At 50.6% G+C, this 15,242-nt stretch overlaps 2 protein-coding genes across 4 annotated transcripts in view; one reads left to right on the forward strand and one right to left on the reverse strand.

Annotated features, from left to right (window-relative positions):
- The first annotated feature begins 48 nt into the window (after positions 1-48).
- Positions 49-7,209, forward strand: RLBP1 (retinaldehyde binding protein 1). Of its 3 annotated transcripts, XM_040077447.1 has the most exons (10): positions 127-184; positions 669-739; positions 2,053-2,158; positions 2,982-3,025; positions 3,270-3,398; positions 3,670-3,871; positions 4,973-5,151; positions 5,744-5,902; positions 6,536-6,646; positions 6,759-7,209. In XM_040077447.1, exons 4-10 carry the CDS (start codon positions 3,014-3,016, stop codon positions 6,915-6,917), a joined length of 951 nt encoding a protein of 316 aa, XP_039933381.1. In that variant the 5' UTR covers positions 127-184; positions 669-739; positions 2,053-2,158; positions 2,982-3,013; the 3' UTR covers positions 6,918-7,209. The 3 variants fall into 3 exon arrangements, with proteins under 3 accessions (XP_039933382.1, XP_039933380.1, XP_039933381.1); XM_040077448.1 differs by lacking the exon at positions 669-739 and having other exon boundaries at positions 49-184; XM_040077446.1 differs by lacking the exon at positions 669-739 and having other exon boundaries at positions 101-184; positions 1,997-2,158.
- Positions 7,210-9,165: 1,956 nt separating this feature from the next.
- Positions 9,166-15,242, reverse strand: part of ABHD2 (abhydrolase domain containing 2, acylglycerol lipase) — a 38,591-nt gene continuing 32,514 nt past the window's right edge. The window contains exon 11 of the mRNA XM_040076917.2: positions 9,166-14,669. Coding sequence (XP_039932851.1) covers positions 14,473-14,669 — 197 coding nt within the window. The 3' untranslated portion in view covers positions 9,166-14,472. The remainder of the gene's footprint in view (positions 14,670-15,242) is intronic.

A 15,242-nucleotide genomic window follows, 5' to 3' on the forward strand; every position in this document is an offset into this window, starting at 1 on the left:
GAGTCCCGCTGTGGATGGATCGCAGTCACGGAGCGGGTCAGGCTGGAAGCGACCGCGGTGGGTCACCGTGCCCAGCCTCCCTGCTCAGGCACGGCTGGGCTGGAGCACACGGCATTGCAGCCCGATGGTTCTGCAACATCTCCAGTGAGGGAAACTCCACAGCCTCTCTGGGCAGCCTGCTCCGGTGCGTGGTCGCTGCGCAGTGAAAAAGTTAAAGGAGTGGGGTGCGGGCACGTGGGGTGCAGGCACGTGGGGGGGACAGCCCGGGGTACCGGGACATTTGGCACAAAGTGCCCATTCAGGGCCACCCCGCATCGGCAGTGCGTGCCACCCACGTGGGGGTCAGATACATTCGAGTAAACCCCTTAATTCCGGGGGACATGAGGAATGTCCCCTTCAGCGTACCAGGAGGTGTAGCCCGCCTTTAAGCAGCGGGATTTGGCCAAAGGAGCCGGTGCCAGCACAGCGTGGGAGCTTTCGCAAGCCCCGTGCTCACGTGGAGTTGATGCTGCTGAGCGAGGGGAGCGGGGTTGGCGTGGGGCTGTGGGGAGTGGGATAACCACACCTGGAAGGGAGGTGGATGACAGAGGGCTCTGTCACAGTACATCAGGGTGGGTCTTCCTTGAGACCCGTTTACCCAGGACTGAACACTCGTTTCGTGATGCCAGGGGTTGTACATGTGCCTGCAAAACGATTTCACTGTGGTGACCATGCTGGCCAGGATGCCCAGGGATCACAGGTTCTCTCTGGTACCCCAATAGAGCATTATTTGGTATATTTGGGAAACCCCATGCTGATGGCGTACCCCTGTTATGCGCTATCTTGCGCTGAGCTGCACACAAAGGTCCAAGGAGCTGTAGGAGGGAGCTGAGCCTTGCACCAGGGCTGGTGTGGAAATGGGATGGGAAGGTTGGGGGTCTCCTCTGAAGAGCAGTGCGCAGTGCCTCTGGCCGCAGTGCCAGTGCTCTGGGTTTTGGCAGAGGTCCGAATTTTCCCTCAGCAGCACCCCCACCTTTCATCTGGAGTCTCGTGCCTTCCTCCTCCTCCCTCCCTCACATCGGGGTCTCAGCTCCGCTCGCAGGACAGCCCTGTGTAGAAACCAAATCCCTAAATCCCAGAGGCATTACAAAACATGCCTTGTGTAAGCCCCTTCAGCTCTGCTCTGGTGCTTAGCCTGGTCCTGCCACCTCCCCAAAATCCCCATCGTGGTAAGAGCCTGGCCAAGCTCCTCTCTTGGTCTTGAACACAGCTCCATCCTCACCACATCTTCACGCAGCTCCCACAACCCTTGATCCAAAAAATTAAGGCTGCAAGGGCTCTCCTGCCCTATGTAGCTTCAGCATTCTGGGACATCCCAGAAAACCCATTTTGCCATCCTCCTGCACCCACATGTGGACTCACCTTTGTTTCTCCCACGTCCTGGGGCTCCCCTCCCTTATGGGTCTGTGGCATCTCCCTGGGGGTGGAATGAGTTCCAGTTCCCAGAGCTCTGAGCAGTTAATCAGCACTTGAGAGCATTGTAGAAATTTTGCCTGTGTCTTTTTTTTTTTTTTTTTTTTTTAAAGCTGAAAGGAGCCTTGTATGCATGTTGGTTTGGGAGGCCTCCTAGGGGAGGAATTGGAGAGCCCCAGGAGCATCCTCTGCCACAGACCCATCCCCACAGCCGGACCCTGCCCACACGGCCAAGTTCACAGCAGGACCTTGCCAGGGTTTTTGGGGCAGAAGCTGGGGGAGAGACCTGTCCTGCTCACCCCGGGGAGGAGGCCGGGATGGCAGGCTGCCCAGCACCTGCCTCTGCCCCTGCCCCGTGCTAATGAGCGAGTTACACAACAAGGAGCTTTTATACTTTGTTAATCGGGTCCAGCATCCAGCCCGCCCCTCCACGCACACTCCGGCTGGCGGTGGAGCCCCAGCTCCCTCCTTCCCTCTCCTCAGCTGCCTTTTGTAATGTTTTAATGGGGTTTCTTTCCTGGGCTGTGCTGACTTAATTACAAAGCTGCAGTGAGTTGATGCCTTGTGACGGTCTAATCCCAACCCGGTGACTCTACAAAGCTTTCGCCCGGCTCCCTTGCTGCTCCACTCCGGCCTCGCCATCCCTGCATCCATCTCAGCTCTGCGCGCTCGCCTTCTGAGGACAGCTCAGCTTTTCCTCTTCCTGGTGAGTATCCAGGATGTTTTTCAGCTGAAAGAACTGCATTGAAGACCATCATCCAGCTCTCACTCAGCCTGGCAGCTCCAGAGTTTGAATTGGATTTAGAGCCAGCAACAAGGAGACGCCTAGCCCTTTCCCAGGAGACGGAGGGAAAGAGGATGCCTCTGGGAAATGGTTGAGCTGGAGCCAAGCACCCCTCACACAGCCTGGGCTCGGAGCTGGTGCTACAGCCAGGCAGGGGTAGATGCTGGAGGCAGGATGAAGGCAGCCCTCCTCCTCATGGATGGAAACAAGATGTTTCACCCAGACTGCATTGGAAAGATGCTGAGACGTTTATAGTCCAGCCTTGCAGCTGGTGGAGCCCTGAGACTTGAGAGTTTGGGAAATACTTCAGGGATAAGTATTTATTTTGGTAATATTGTTTATTTTGGTAGTGGAAGTAAATGGATGTGCTGGCTCATCCTTTTGTTGCATGCTCACCTCTGCCCATGTGCAGGTGGTCTGAGACAGAGCAGTGCTGGGGAGCACAGGCTGAGATGACCCCAGCCCAAAGAGGAAAGGCAGAGTGACAAAAACATATGAAGGTATCAGATGATCAATACACAGATTTTTAAGCTGCTTTTGCGAATATCCCTGGTGTTTCTCCAGGCTGCTCAGCCTCCTCAGGCAGGCAGAGATGCAAGCAGTAGGCGATGGAGCTGAGGAGGGTTGGAGGTGTCCTCTGGACACCCATTTCTGTCCCCATCTGTGCAAGGTGGGCAGGAATGGAGCACAAGGGGGGCTGTGGAGACTGTTTGGATCCATGCTGATTCCTCCTTCCCTCTGCCAGTGTCCTGCTACCAACAGAAGACAGAGGACAACATGTCTGCAGTGGTGAGTGCTGTCCCCATGCTGCCCCATCCTCTGGGCTCTGACCATCCCACCATTGCAGTGCTGGGATGGGGTGCACAGGGTGCACCCTAGTCCAAGCAGCACAGTCCATCCCTATCCTGCTGCACCCCCTTGGGTGCCTCTGTGGGGTCTCTCCCCTTCGCTGTAGCTCCCAAGGAGACTTGCAGTGTGGCAGGGAGCTGGGGGGCTGTCTGGGGAGCCCCCACATCCTCTCCTCCCTCCCCAGACGGGCACGTTCCGGATCGTGTCGGAGGAGGAGCAGGCCCTGCGCACCAAGCTGGAGCGCCTCACCACCAAGGACCATGGGCCTGTCTTTGGGAGGTGTGAGAAGATCCCTCCACACACCCTGCAGAAGGTGAGGCAGCTGTGGGGAACAAGGGGCAGGAGCAGCTCGAGGCTCCTGCTCCTCAGGGACCAGAGGAGACCCTCGACTGTCTCTTGCCTTGGGCGGGATGAACTTAGCCAAATGTCTCCAAGCTGGGGACTTGAGTCACCCTGCCCTCTCTGTGCTGGGATGCTGCAAGGAGTTTTACTGTCCTCCCCTAGTTTTTGGGTGCCTCCACGGCCCCTGGGGTGTTTTAGAATGTGTGGGGGGCATCACTGGGTCCCCTCTCTGCCCCACCCAGGCAAAGGATGAGCTGAACGAGACGGAGGAGAAGAGGGAGATGGCAGTGAAGGCGCTGCGGGAGCTGGTGCAGGAGCGGGCGGGCGGCGAGGACGTTTGCCAGAAGGTGGCCGAGAAAGTGAAGGACAAGGATGACTCCTTCTTGCTCCGCTTCATCCGTGCTCGCAAGTTCGATGTGCACAGAGCCTATGACCTGCTGAAAGGTGGGGAGGAGTCCTGGGCTGTGGTGCTGGCTGAGGACGAGGGTACACATCCCCCAGCAGCTCCCAGTCTTGTGCTGGTGCCTCCTAGCCCAGACTGGGCTGTGCTGGCAGAGCAGGACCCTGGCATGGGAAGGGAATGGAGAGGGGATGAATAGAAAAAAATCAGGATTTGAAGAGAGAGGATAAATAGAAAGAGTCAGGGTTGAGGGGCTTGGAAAGAGTTGGGACGGGGAAGGAAATAAATGAGGGTGACACCAGGCATCCTGCAGCACCAGGACAGTCCCATTCCTTGCAAAATAGAAAAAGCCCTCACATCTGGTGATGATTTCGTTCATGCAGCAAACCTGGCTTGGGCTGCATCCCCTTGAGACCCCCACACCCTATACATGCCCTACACTCCCCACTGTGTGCCCCTGTAAGGAGCCAGTTCTGCACGCTCCCCATGCCTCAGTGCACGGTGCCTGGGGGGCTCTGCACCCCTGGGGCACCTCTAGGTCTGAGGACAGGTTGGGAAGCTTATGGCCCCCTCTCCTCACTCTGAGAGTGACCCATAGGGATGGAGGGGGAGCACAAGGGCAGCCCAGAGGGTGGGTGCTGACTGGAACCTGCCTGGCTCCAGCTCTGCTCTTCTTTGTGTCAGCTTAGGGGATAATTAGTTGTAATTATCAGCGCTGGCTCTCAGACGAGCTCTTTTGTTTGCCTGCATTTTTCCAGGATGAAATTCCTTATTTTGTGCCTGCAGGGTGCCAAGAGAGGGTAAACGGGGGTTTTCACCCAAACAGGGAGGAAGGGGAGAAGGGAAATGAGGGGGGAAATTACTTTATCTATTTGTTGAGGTGTTGGGAGAGAAAGCAGGTGTGGGAAGCTCCTGGCAAGGGGAGGGATAACACCAAGCATGCTGGGGCTGGTCTGCTGCTGAGCTTCCTTTTCCCCCTTTGCTGGAGGAGACCTGACCCATGTGGGCCAGAGGCAGAGCTTTCCACAGTTCTCGGGCTCAGCACTGACATCTCACCATCACCAGCCCGTCCTGTCTCTGGCAGCTCCCCCAGCTTCCCGAGGCGAGGCCAGCAGCCAGTTTTCCCAATTTTTGCCTCTCTCCAGGCTACGTGAACTTCCGCCAGCAGTACCCCGAGCTCTTTGACAACCTGAGCCCCGAGGCCGTGCGCAGCACCATCGAGGCCGGCTATCCCGGCATCCTGGCCAGCAGGGACAAGTACGGACGGGTGGTGATGCTCTTCAACATCGAGAACTGGGACTACGAGGAGATCACCTTTGATGAGGTGAGCCCAGCTCGGGGGTGCTCCCACAGCAGAGTGGTCCTGCTGTTGGGCTTGTCCCTCTCAGCACATCTGAGCACAATGTCCTTATACACACAGGCATCCGTCCAGCTGTGCAGGTGGAAGCAAATCTGTAGCCTTTTGAATTTATCCTTTGAGGAAGCCTGGGGGAGCATGGTCTACCCTAAAGGATGCAGTGCAAGATGCATGCCAAATTCAGGGTGTAGCAAGGGCTCAGGAAAGGCACCGCAGCATTAAATCAAGGGCAGAGGAGGAAACTGAGGCATAGGGCACGGAAAAGGCTTCTTGGCAAAGAGGTTTCCAGGCATGTAACTCACAGCTTCTCCCAGTTTCCTTTTCTGCTTGGCTCTGAATCTGGTCGCAGTGTATCACTGATCCAGATCTGATGCTCACGACTTGAGAAGAGAATGTGGTCACCCCCTCCCTGCTCTGGAATCTGGGGGCTGGCTGTGACAAGCAGGCTGGAGTCCAGCAGACCCTGGATAACACTCCATGGGACTCTTCCTGGGTACCCCCCAGGGTCTGTGGGAGGTGAGACCTCATACAAGACTCTGCTGTCTCTCCTCTCCATTAGATCCTTCGTGCCTATTGTATAATCTTGGAGAATCTACTGGAGAACGAAGAGACCCAGATCAATGGGTTCTGCATCATTGAGAACTTCAAGGGCTTCACCATGCAGCAGGCATCCGGGATCAAACCCTCTGAGCTCAAGAAGATGGTGGACATGCTGCAGGTGAGGTGGCAAAGTCTGCATCCAGCAGTGGCAGAGGGGACCCTGGGGAAGCAGGGAGCTCAGAGAAGGGAGGCGGCAGTGTTAGCAGTGTTTGGGATTGCCACCATGCTGGAACAATGAGAAAGCATCCCGGAGAGGCTGTTCCCCATCACCCTCTCCCTGCCTTGCCAGCTAATTGGCTTAATCCTCCTTCAAAATTTTCCCCACCCCATCTCCGTGCCTTCTCAAATGCCTGACCAGAAGCAGTACTATGACTCCTTGTAGCATCCTAGGGCATGGCCTGGAGGTCTTTCCTCATGAACCTCTCAGCCCAGCCTGGTCCAGGCTGGACGGACACTCACAGGCACTCTAGGATTTCTGCCCTTGGACCAAATACCAAAGACACTTGGCTCTTCCCAGGGAAAGTCATTCTCATGGAGTGGGAGCAGTGAGCTATCTAGGAGGTTCTTCAGCTCCCTGGTGCTCCTGAGGCTGGGATGGTTGATCCTCTGGGTCAGAACAGAGAGGGGCCATCAGAGAAGGGGACACAGACCAAGGAGAGCTGTGGCAGTGCTGGCATATCCACTGCTGCCTGCTCAGATCTGGGTGGACAGCACCATCTGTAACCATCTGTGTCTGGGTTTGGGATCCTAGGACTCCTTCCCAGCACGGTTCAAGGCCGTCCACTTCATCCACCAACCTTGGTACTTCACCACCACCTACAACGTGGTCAAACCGTTCCTGAAGAGCAAACTGCTGGAGAGGGTGAGTGTGGGAAAGGGAACTGCAGGCAAAGGCATGTCCTCAGCTGAAGCAGAGCAGTTGGGAAGAGCTGCCCTGGTCCTCCCCTGAGGATCCCACTCCCATCTCCCTCCAGGTTTTTGTGCACGGCGATGAGCTGGAATCCTTCTACCAGGAGATCGACGCTGACATCTTGCCAGCAGACTTTGGTGGCAACCTGCCCAAGTATGACGGCAAAGCGATCGCAGAGAAGCTCTTCGGGCCCCGCATCGAGTCTGAGGACACGGCTCTCTAGAGCGGGAGCCTGCAGCCCTCCCCATACCGCAGCACCAGGGGAGGCCCTCTAACCCCAGCCACCTCCCTCCCGTAGCATTGGTTGAGTGACTGCTCGTGCTGAGGCGCTCCAGGCGTTGCTCCATGCCTCTCCCTCCTGTCCCCACTCCAGGCAGTGGTCTGTCCCTCCCAGGCACAGCATCCTTCCCTCCGGAGCCGGTGGAGGAAGGAGGCCACCAGCCCTCTCCCACGACATTTCCTGGAGCTGCGAGGGGACAGGAGAGTGTCTCCTCTAGAGAGAGGGAGAAATAAAGTGTTTAACAGCAGAGCTCTGCAGTCCCTCATGGTGAGGAACAGGGGCACGGCTTTTTGGGTGCTGGCTGCAAGGAAGCCAGGAGCGCCAGCATTTGGCAGGAGACCCCCATCCCCTCATCATTGACTACACTCTGGCACTGCGATGAAGGAACTCCCCATCTCCATCCTCCATGCATTCCAGATCAAGTCCCTTTCTTGCCTGAGAAAGGACCCCTGGCTCCTCGTTACCTGCTCTAACCAGGGAAGAGAAAACATGCAAACAAAAACCCAACCAGGGTCCCAGGTGGAGCTGTCTCTGCCTAATTCCTGCTTGGGAACAGAGGAGAACAAGCTGCAGTAGCCACTTAGACTAGGGGATGAATTTCAATCACAAAACAATTGAGACATAAGCAGAATGTAGCCTCCTAAATCCTTCCAAAGCCTCAGCATAGTTGTTTTTCCTGGCACTGCATTGTGAAAGGGAGCTCAGCCAGGGAAGCCCCACCAAAAGTCACCATGGAGGGCAAAGGATGGTATCTGTGCAGCAAACAAGCTGCACCTGACACTAATTACACCTTGCTCAGGTGGGGAGGAGGGAGGCATAAGGAGCTGTCCCAGGCAAGGGAGCCTGTTGTGGTTCATGAACCAGGCATCTCCTCCAAAAAGCCAACAGGACACCCATTTCCAGCCCATCTCCTCCCTTGGCCAGCAGCAGGGCTCAGAGAGGAACAAGTTCCTGGTCTCTGCCCAGGTTACCTTCCCCCTGAGCCTGGTCCCACAGTGTGTCCTGTCCACCCTCCCAGCTCCACACGGGTCCTTTTCATCAGCCAGATCAGCCCCCACCCGAAGCTGGCCGAGGTGGAGGGTGCTGACAGGAGCCACATTCATCAGGGCACTGGCTCAGGCTCAAACCAAACAGGACATCAGCTCTGAAGCCACAGGGAGGATGGGGCCTGTCTGGGGTTACATCTATTTGCTGCAGCCTCAACTGCTTGGTGAGTCCATGCATGGTGAGTCTCAAAGCCTGAGGCTGTGCCAGCCTTGTGCAAGAGTCCAGAGAGAGAGCAAAAGACACCTCTCCACCTCCTTTGGCTCCTTTCTGTACCTGGAGGCATCCCAAGTGTGACAACCCCGCAGCCATGAAGCCAAAGCAAACACAAGAGCACAGCTTGCCTGGGAGGCAGAGCAACTGCAGCTTGTAGCAACAGAACAAAGGGGGGAAAAAAAATCCATCCACAGAGACAGGAGTATCACATTGCTGCCCTGGGATTTGGGCTGGGAGAGTCACAGCTCTTGGGAGGTGCTCACCACTCCTGTGACAAAGTGTCAGCCAGGAGCTTCCTGTGATGAGGAGAGAGAACAGCACAGTAGGGCTGGGAGCTGAGTGACCAAGGCAGGAAGGAGTTTTGAAGTGGATCTAACAGCCAATGCACAATGGCCAATAAATTACAGATGAAGCCCACTGTCTCCCACAGAGCACCCAGTCCAGCTACCCGAGCAGGGCACCAGGCACAGTTACCCTCCACAACCCTCTCCCTTGGGCTGTGGATAATAAACCATACATTGGTGAGATGTTTAGGTTCAGGTGAGCAGTACTTTTGTATGCCCTAGGCTCAAAGACGTCACTGACCTGGACAGAGATGCTGGTTTGTGTTTCTTCTGCCAGCAGCTGAAAGATTAGAAAATGCACTTGCTGTCACCTAGGAAAAATAATAGATGTTCTATTCCACTGGCATAAATAACTTTTTCAGTAGCTTCATGGCAGATTTTTTTTTTTAAGCTGATGCTATACCCATTCTCCACCAGAGTGACATCAAAGATCTCTTCTTGGCCAGAAGAAAAAAAGAAACCAGGAAAGGCTTGAGCACCACCATGAGTGCTTGTATCACCTTCCCCCCAGCCAGCTCCCCAGGCTGGGCCTCAGGGAAAACTGAGAGCCTCAGCCAACTTATAGAACTTCACACACAGGCACTAGCTGTAGCACTGATTTCAATAAGTCCTTTATTTTTAAATAAAGAAACCCCACTGAATCAAAGATAACAAAATTACATTTTGTTCTGCAATGACTTCCATTTTACAACACACAAGAACAAAAATTAAAGAAAAAAAAATCAAAGACAGTTATATATATATAATATAATTTTAAAGGTAAACATCAGCAGATGTAGAAAAATTGCATTGCTAGTTGCAAATCATCTCCCCTGCAGCTCTCAGCTCCAGAGAATCTGACTCAGAACATGGCAGCAGGGAGGGTGTCTCTGTACACATGCTTCTTCAGGGCAGCATTTAGAGATAGTTACAGAATATAACTTGGCCAAATTGAAAATATTTTCATAGTCAGCTGCTATGAACAGCTCCAGGAACACTGGAAGTCACTCTGTCTGTTCTAACACAGCTGCATGAGAAAAACAAGGGCACAAGTCTCCTCTTCCCAAGCTCTTTACACACCTTTTTGGCTAGGAACTTTCAGAGAAAGGCTATGCTTTCTCAAGAAGAATGGCTAGAGATCTGTCACTAGGAATTACAGTCAAGTTGTCATGTACCACAACAATAAAATACATCCCTTTGGAAAGCTGTTGACTTGGGCAAAGCAGTAGGATTTGGTTATATCAAATAAAAAAAAAAAAAAGGGGCCAAAAAAACCCCATTTGTATTTTAAAGACGTTCCAATTAGCAGGAACCATGAGAGGTGTCAACGTCCCAGCAGAACTGTAGTGGAGATCCTAGCAGAAAATTCTGTATCTCCTCTCTGGTCATGCAAGAACTTTGATTACAATGGAAACCTGTCAGTCAGCAACGCAAAGGGCTTTGTGCCACCTTGAACAGATGATCAGGATAACTCCAGAAAACTTCCCAACACAGCATGGAAAGCTGGCAACTGCTTTGACTCACTGATGGCACTTGTGCCCGAGCTCTCCAGCAGCTGAGGGAGTCCAGGTCAGTGTCACTCCCATTCCCAGAGAGAAGAGTGTACAGTAACAGGGTACCCCCCCTTGGGCTGGTGCTGCTCTGAGGCATTCTAAGCTTAGAGAAAAATCCTGAAGTCCTCACACCAAGAAGGGGTGTTTGCTTTTCACCTATTAGCCATGAAAGAGACACTGCTTTGAGTCACTGTGGCTCCAGCACCTTCCCAAACAAACCAACCCACATAAGGGACACACGGAGTATGATTCAAGCCAGAAACAAGATGTTCTTTACAACAAATGACTTACACAGGCAGCACCAGGCTCAGGCCTTCTCTGGTCTCACAAAAAAAGACTGAAGAATTTCAGTATGCTCCAGACAAGCACAGCATTTCCAGAAAAACTTGGAAGCAATCCAGGTGACTAAACTGCCAATTAAGTCCTGAAGATGGTACTCTCTGCTCTCTCCTTTGAGATGTAGCCACTTGAGCAATCTACCTCCAGCTATGCCGCTGGAGTGTTAACAGACACAAAAACTTTGCGATTGCAGGATAACAAGTCACACATTAGGCAAAGCAAACGCTGCTTCTGACTCAATTCCTACTGCTAGAGGAGCAGAGAGCTGAAAGTGATCCACTGCTTATATACATTGTTATTTTAAGCCTTGACATTGACTGTAACCAGTTGTAGGCTGCCCACAAAGGTCCTTCAAGTAAGCACTCAGCTGTACATCACTGGTGCGTCTCAGTAATAGTGTCTGAAAAGTTATTTACCAAAAAGCAAAGCCACAAAGGCTCTGAGAGAGCTGTCACTGAAGTCTCTAGATATGCTGATGTCAAGGAAGGAGAAGGAAAAGGGCAAGGCACCACGTGTCAAAGGGCTCTGGTCTAGGAACTTGTGACAGACCCAGGACAGATGACACACAGGTAGCTTGGCTAAATTCAGTACTGGAGTTAATAGTTCCCAACATTTTTACTTAATGCCCTGTCTTTGTAACCCATTTCTTCATAAACAGGAACTGCAGAAAAACACTCAGGAAAAAGACTGCAGGGAAGTTCAAGTGTTTGCCTTTACAGTGCAACTATAACACTGCCAGACCCACCTGAAAACACCTTGATTTAGAAGCTAACAAAGGGACAATTAAAAACGCTGGCAGAACTCTTGTCGTGGAAGCTGAATTCCCTCGTGTTCAGTCAGAGCAAGTCTGAGCCCCTTATTTACCATCTTCAGATATCTCCGGAAAAATGGCAAAGGTGATGGTTGGACCAGCCTAACCATCAAAGAGTAATAGTTCTGCAACTTGCTGTCTGATTGAGAGGGTCCTCAGGGTTCATGTTCAAGTGCTACTTACATTCAGTGATGGGGAAGGTGTGTTTTCCATGAGACTACCCATGGAAGAGCTCTTCTAATGATTTTTCTAATCCCAGTTTGAAACTAAACAAGAGCACATGTCAGCTTCCCCATGCTGTAATCTTGAACTGCTCTATCAGACCACACTGCAATGATCTACAAGTGCACACTTCAGCAGCCTCGTGTTTCAACAAGAGATGAAAGACTTCACCTCTAAGACTGAAAAACCTCAGAATGCATTTAAGGCTGGGTTCACTGGGAAAACAAAGACCACCTGCCCACACAACAAGACTACTATTGCTTTATTTTGGGAGATAAGAGTATTTCAGATTAGGACTGGCCAAAGTCCCATGTGTCACTAGGTATCAATTACCCATCACTGTCAGCAGCAAGATTTAATATGTAACTTAAAGGTCTTCAGATAACATGAACTGCAGCTTAATTCTCTCCTCTCCTAGCTCCCCAAGACCTCTGAGTTACTGCTGCAAGTCTGGCTACAAGCCTTGCTTTGAAAGAAGCATCAAATTTGGTGAGATGGAGAGAATAGCTTTTTTTTTTTACACTGCTTCCACCTACAGGCTTAATAAGCTGAACCTCAAGCTCCAGAAACCTTGCACAAAAAAGCCACAACAAAAGCTGTCCTTCTCCAAAGAAGCCAGACTCAGTCAAGTCACAAGTGATTTGAACAGTTTCAGATATAAGTGCAAAAAACAGGGCAAAGGAGCAAGACAGAGACCTACCATACTTGTGTAGTTAAGAGTTTCAGAAAGTCCACAGCCCTGGCACTTCTGAAGTATGAAGGCTTGGGTTGTGGGGCAGGAAGGGATGCCCCTCAGAAAGGCTCTCCAAATTCAAAGAAAAATCTCTTGATTAGACAAAGCTACAGCTCCTGCTGCTCTGAGAATTGCCCAGTTGCTCACCTCATTTTGGGAGACTTAGACACCTAAATTTGTACTGTACCTATTTGATGTGTACATGTGTTGTTTACACTCCACTTTTGCTGAAGCGAGAAGATATTTAAGTCATACCAAATGAATATTACATGAACACTGCTTTAGCAAAAAAAACCTGAAATGTCTTTTATGACATACTTTAGTGATGCAGTATGAATAAGAGCATAACAACACAGAGACAAGATATCCATCAGCTAAGAATATCCTTGCTAACTGATGCCCTAAAATAGTTCTTAAGGAACAGCCACAAGCACAGCCAAATCTTGCTGTAGCTTTACTTAGTTTCATCCTCTCTTTGAAGAAAAAAAGCCCAGATTTACTAACTAGGAGAATGTGCAGATATCCACAGTTCATCATGGATCACAGGCCAAGGTGTTTGACCTAAGGCAAAAGAAAGGAATTTCCTGATATGACAATGCACCTTTGCTACAATAGTCAATTATTGCTTTATTAAAATGAAACCCCCCCTACTCAACCTACTGAAGTTCAGGGACAGGGCAGTCCAGAAGGCTTGTTCCCCAGCTTTGTTGTTACCAGACTGAAGACTTGCAGCTTGTTTCACCCTTAAGCTATAAATTAAAGTGCCTGGAACACAGACCAAGGCTGAAGCAATAAAGTGCTGATGAGGGAAGTGTGACAGGAAAAGAACTTCACTGACACTGTGATAAAGAAGTCCTAAGGATGGATTAATGACACTACAACATTGACAGAACAAACAGTAAGAAAAAAAAAAAAAAGAAGATTTTTACCACTAGTTTCAGTCTTCAGATTGTCATGGGACAACTTTCCTTTAATAACTATCTTGGCACAGACCATAACTGCCACTTGAGGGAAAAGCACAGGTGAGTAGCCAGCTTTCCTGCAAGCAGCTTTCACACTCACTTTGCACATTAAAACTAGAAGGGGAAATTCTAGCGAGAAAGAGCCCAGTGTCTTACTGGAGCCAATAATCCTACAGCATTACACAGATCTGGAAGTAGTCAGCCACACAAAGATGTCATTTCAGCTGCACAGGGCTGGAGACATCCAGTTCCACATCAACTGTGAGGCAAGTCACATGTCTCAAACCCACCTGAAGCTCTGAAAGCTAATGGGAAGAATTTTGGTATTATTTACCCTGACGTAAGGGGAGTAAATCTACATAGATACACCCTAAACCCCACCAATTAATCCCTAAGAGTACAATAGCTCTCCATGAAATATTCTTTCAAACAAATTGAGCTCACAGAAAAAATCCTGCAGATTCTAAATCATGGGTTTCCATTTGGAAGCCAGAGCCAGCTTTAAAAAGCCCCAGGTCAAACAAAGAATCCAGTACTGAAAAGATAACAGTTTTTAAGAAGAGGCAAAGACAACAACAAGGTGACTGATCAGGTCCTGGAGTGAGAACATGTTTACATAGAAACATTAACTGGCATTACCAGGCTGCATTTTCTCTAATTGGAGACCCAGCATAAAGCCACCCCAAACCACTGACAGCTCAAGCATGGAAAAAGTTGAATATTTTTAAAGTGATTCACTTGTGCAAGTGCATTCCTAGGTACTAAAGGTCTCCCTTGAGAAGGTGCAAAGCTGACACTACACTTGCAGTCAAGCATCTGTTTTTCCAAGCCACACTGCAGTGGCTTACAGACTAAACCACTCACTGGCTTGTGGCTTGGTACAGGGTTTTTCCAGCACCCAGACAGAGAAGAGAGCCACTGTTATCCCATCACCTACACCTAAACAAATGCTGCAGATCAATTTTTTGACCAGCAGGTAAAGAGATTCTGACATGTGAAACTTCTGCTATATTAAAGCAAGCAGTCTTTAGCTCAGTAGCCCTGTAACAAGCTACAGTCAGCAACCCAATTCTTCAAGCAGAGCAGTAAATTACAAATCCAAGGGACTGGATATCCAAAGAGGCTCTGACCATATGTTAACCTCTGCTTTAACTCCATTTTGGAAAAAAAACACATGGTGATCAAACCCCAGCTATAGGATATCAAGGAGAATGGAAACCTGAAGCAGCAGGTGAGGGAACAAGATGTTCCCAAACAGAGAGATACACTGAAGTGATCCAGAGTCTTTGGGTCGATTACTCCTGGCCAGACACAGCCTGCTCAGTATCTGAGCAGTGAGGCTTTGTCTTCTCCCAGTGGCAGATGGCATTGGCATACTGTACCACCAGCTTATCCATCCAGGTGAGAGGTTCTGGGAATAGCACAGACCCCTCGAAAAATCCCAGGTGGCCTCCATGAAGGGGCAGCACATGCATGACATTCTCTCTTTTCTCTGTAAAAGAAAAGGAGGCAGAAAGTTCCAGAAGGTTAATATCTTCGAGCTGAGAATGAAAGCATCTTGAGTTGCCAGGACAAAGGCTGCCCAAGAGATGCTGCTGCAATACCTGCACTGCTGTAAGAATGGTCATCCTTTTAACAAATGAGCACCTTTAACTCACATCCACTGGAACTAGGACTGTCTGCATCATGTCAAGCTGTAGGCTCTGACAGTGCATCAGCCATCCTGTTGCATGGACAAAGAAAAACTCTGCTTGCTTCTGTCTGAAAGCAGCTGGGGATAAATTCTCTGCTCACAGCCTCTGACCAGGAAAAGAATAAATCCTGCTTCCCCCTACCTGTGCACCCACTCTTTGTGTGATGAAGCAGCAGCAGCTCCCTGTTCTGAGCTTCTATGGATAATTTACCTTTTGCTTTGTTTGAAGACAGACAGCTCAACTCCTTTCAAGAGAGAGATCCCAGTTCAGTGCCAATTGACAGAGCCATGCATGCACTGACCCCATTTCATCAGCAAAGTGGGGTGTTTATCTGTGCTTCATTAAGACTGTCACCACCACCCATCTTCTTA

The sequence above is a fragment of the Hirundo rustica genome, chromosome 13 (genome assembly GCF_015227805.2).
Source record: "Hirundo rustica isolate bHirRus1 chromosome 13, bHirRus1.pri.v3, whole genome shotgun sequence".
NCBI lineage: Eukaryota > Metazoa > Chordata > Aves > Passeriformes > Hirundinidae > Hirundo > Hirundo rustica.

Excerpts from the sequence above, each read along its gene's own strand:
- RLBP1 (XM_040077448.1), top strand. Across the intron at positions 5,903-6,535 it reads AGATGGTGGACATGCTGCAG|GACTCCTTCCCAGCACGGTT; the intron begins GTGAGGTGGCAA and ends TTGGGATCCTAG. Across the intron at positions 6,647-6,758 it reads AGAGCAAACTGCTGGAGAGG|GTTTTTGTGCACGGCGATGA; the intron begins GTGAGTGTGGGA and ends ATCTCCCTCCAG.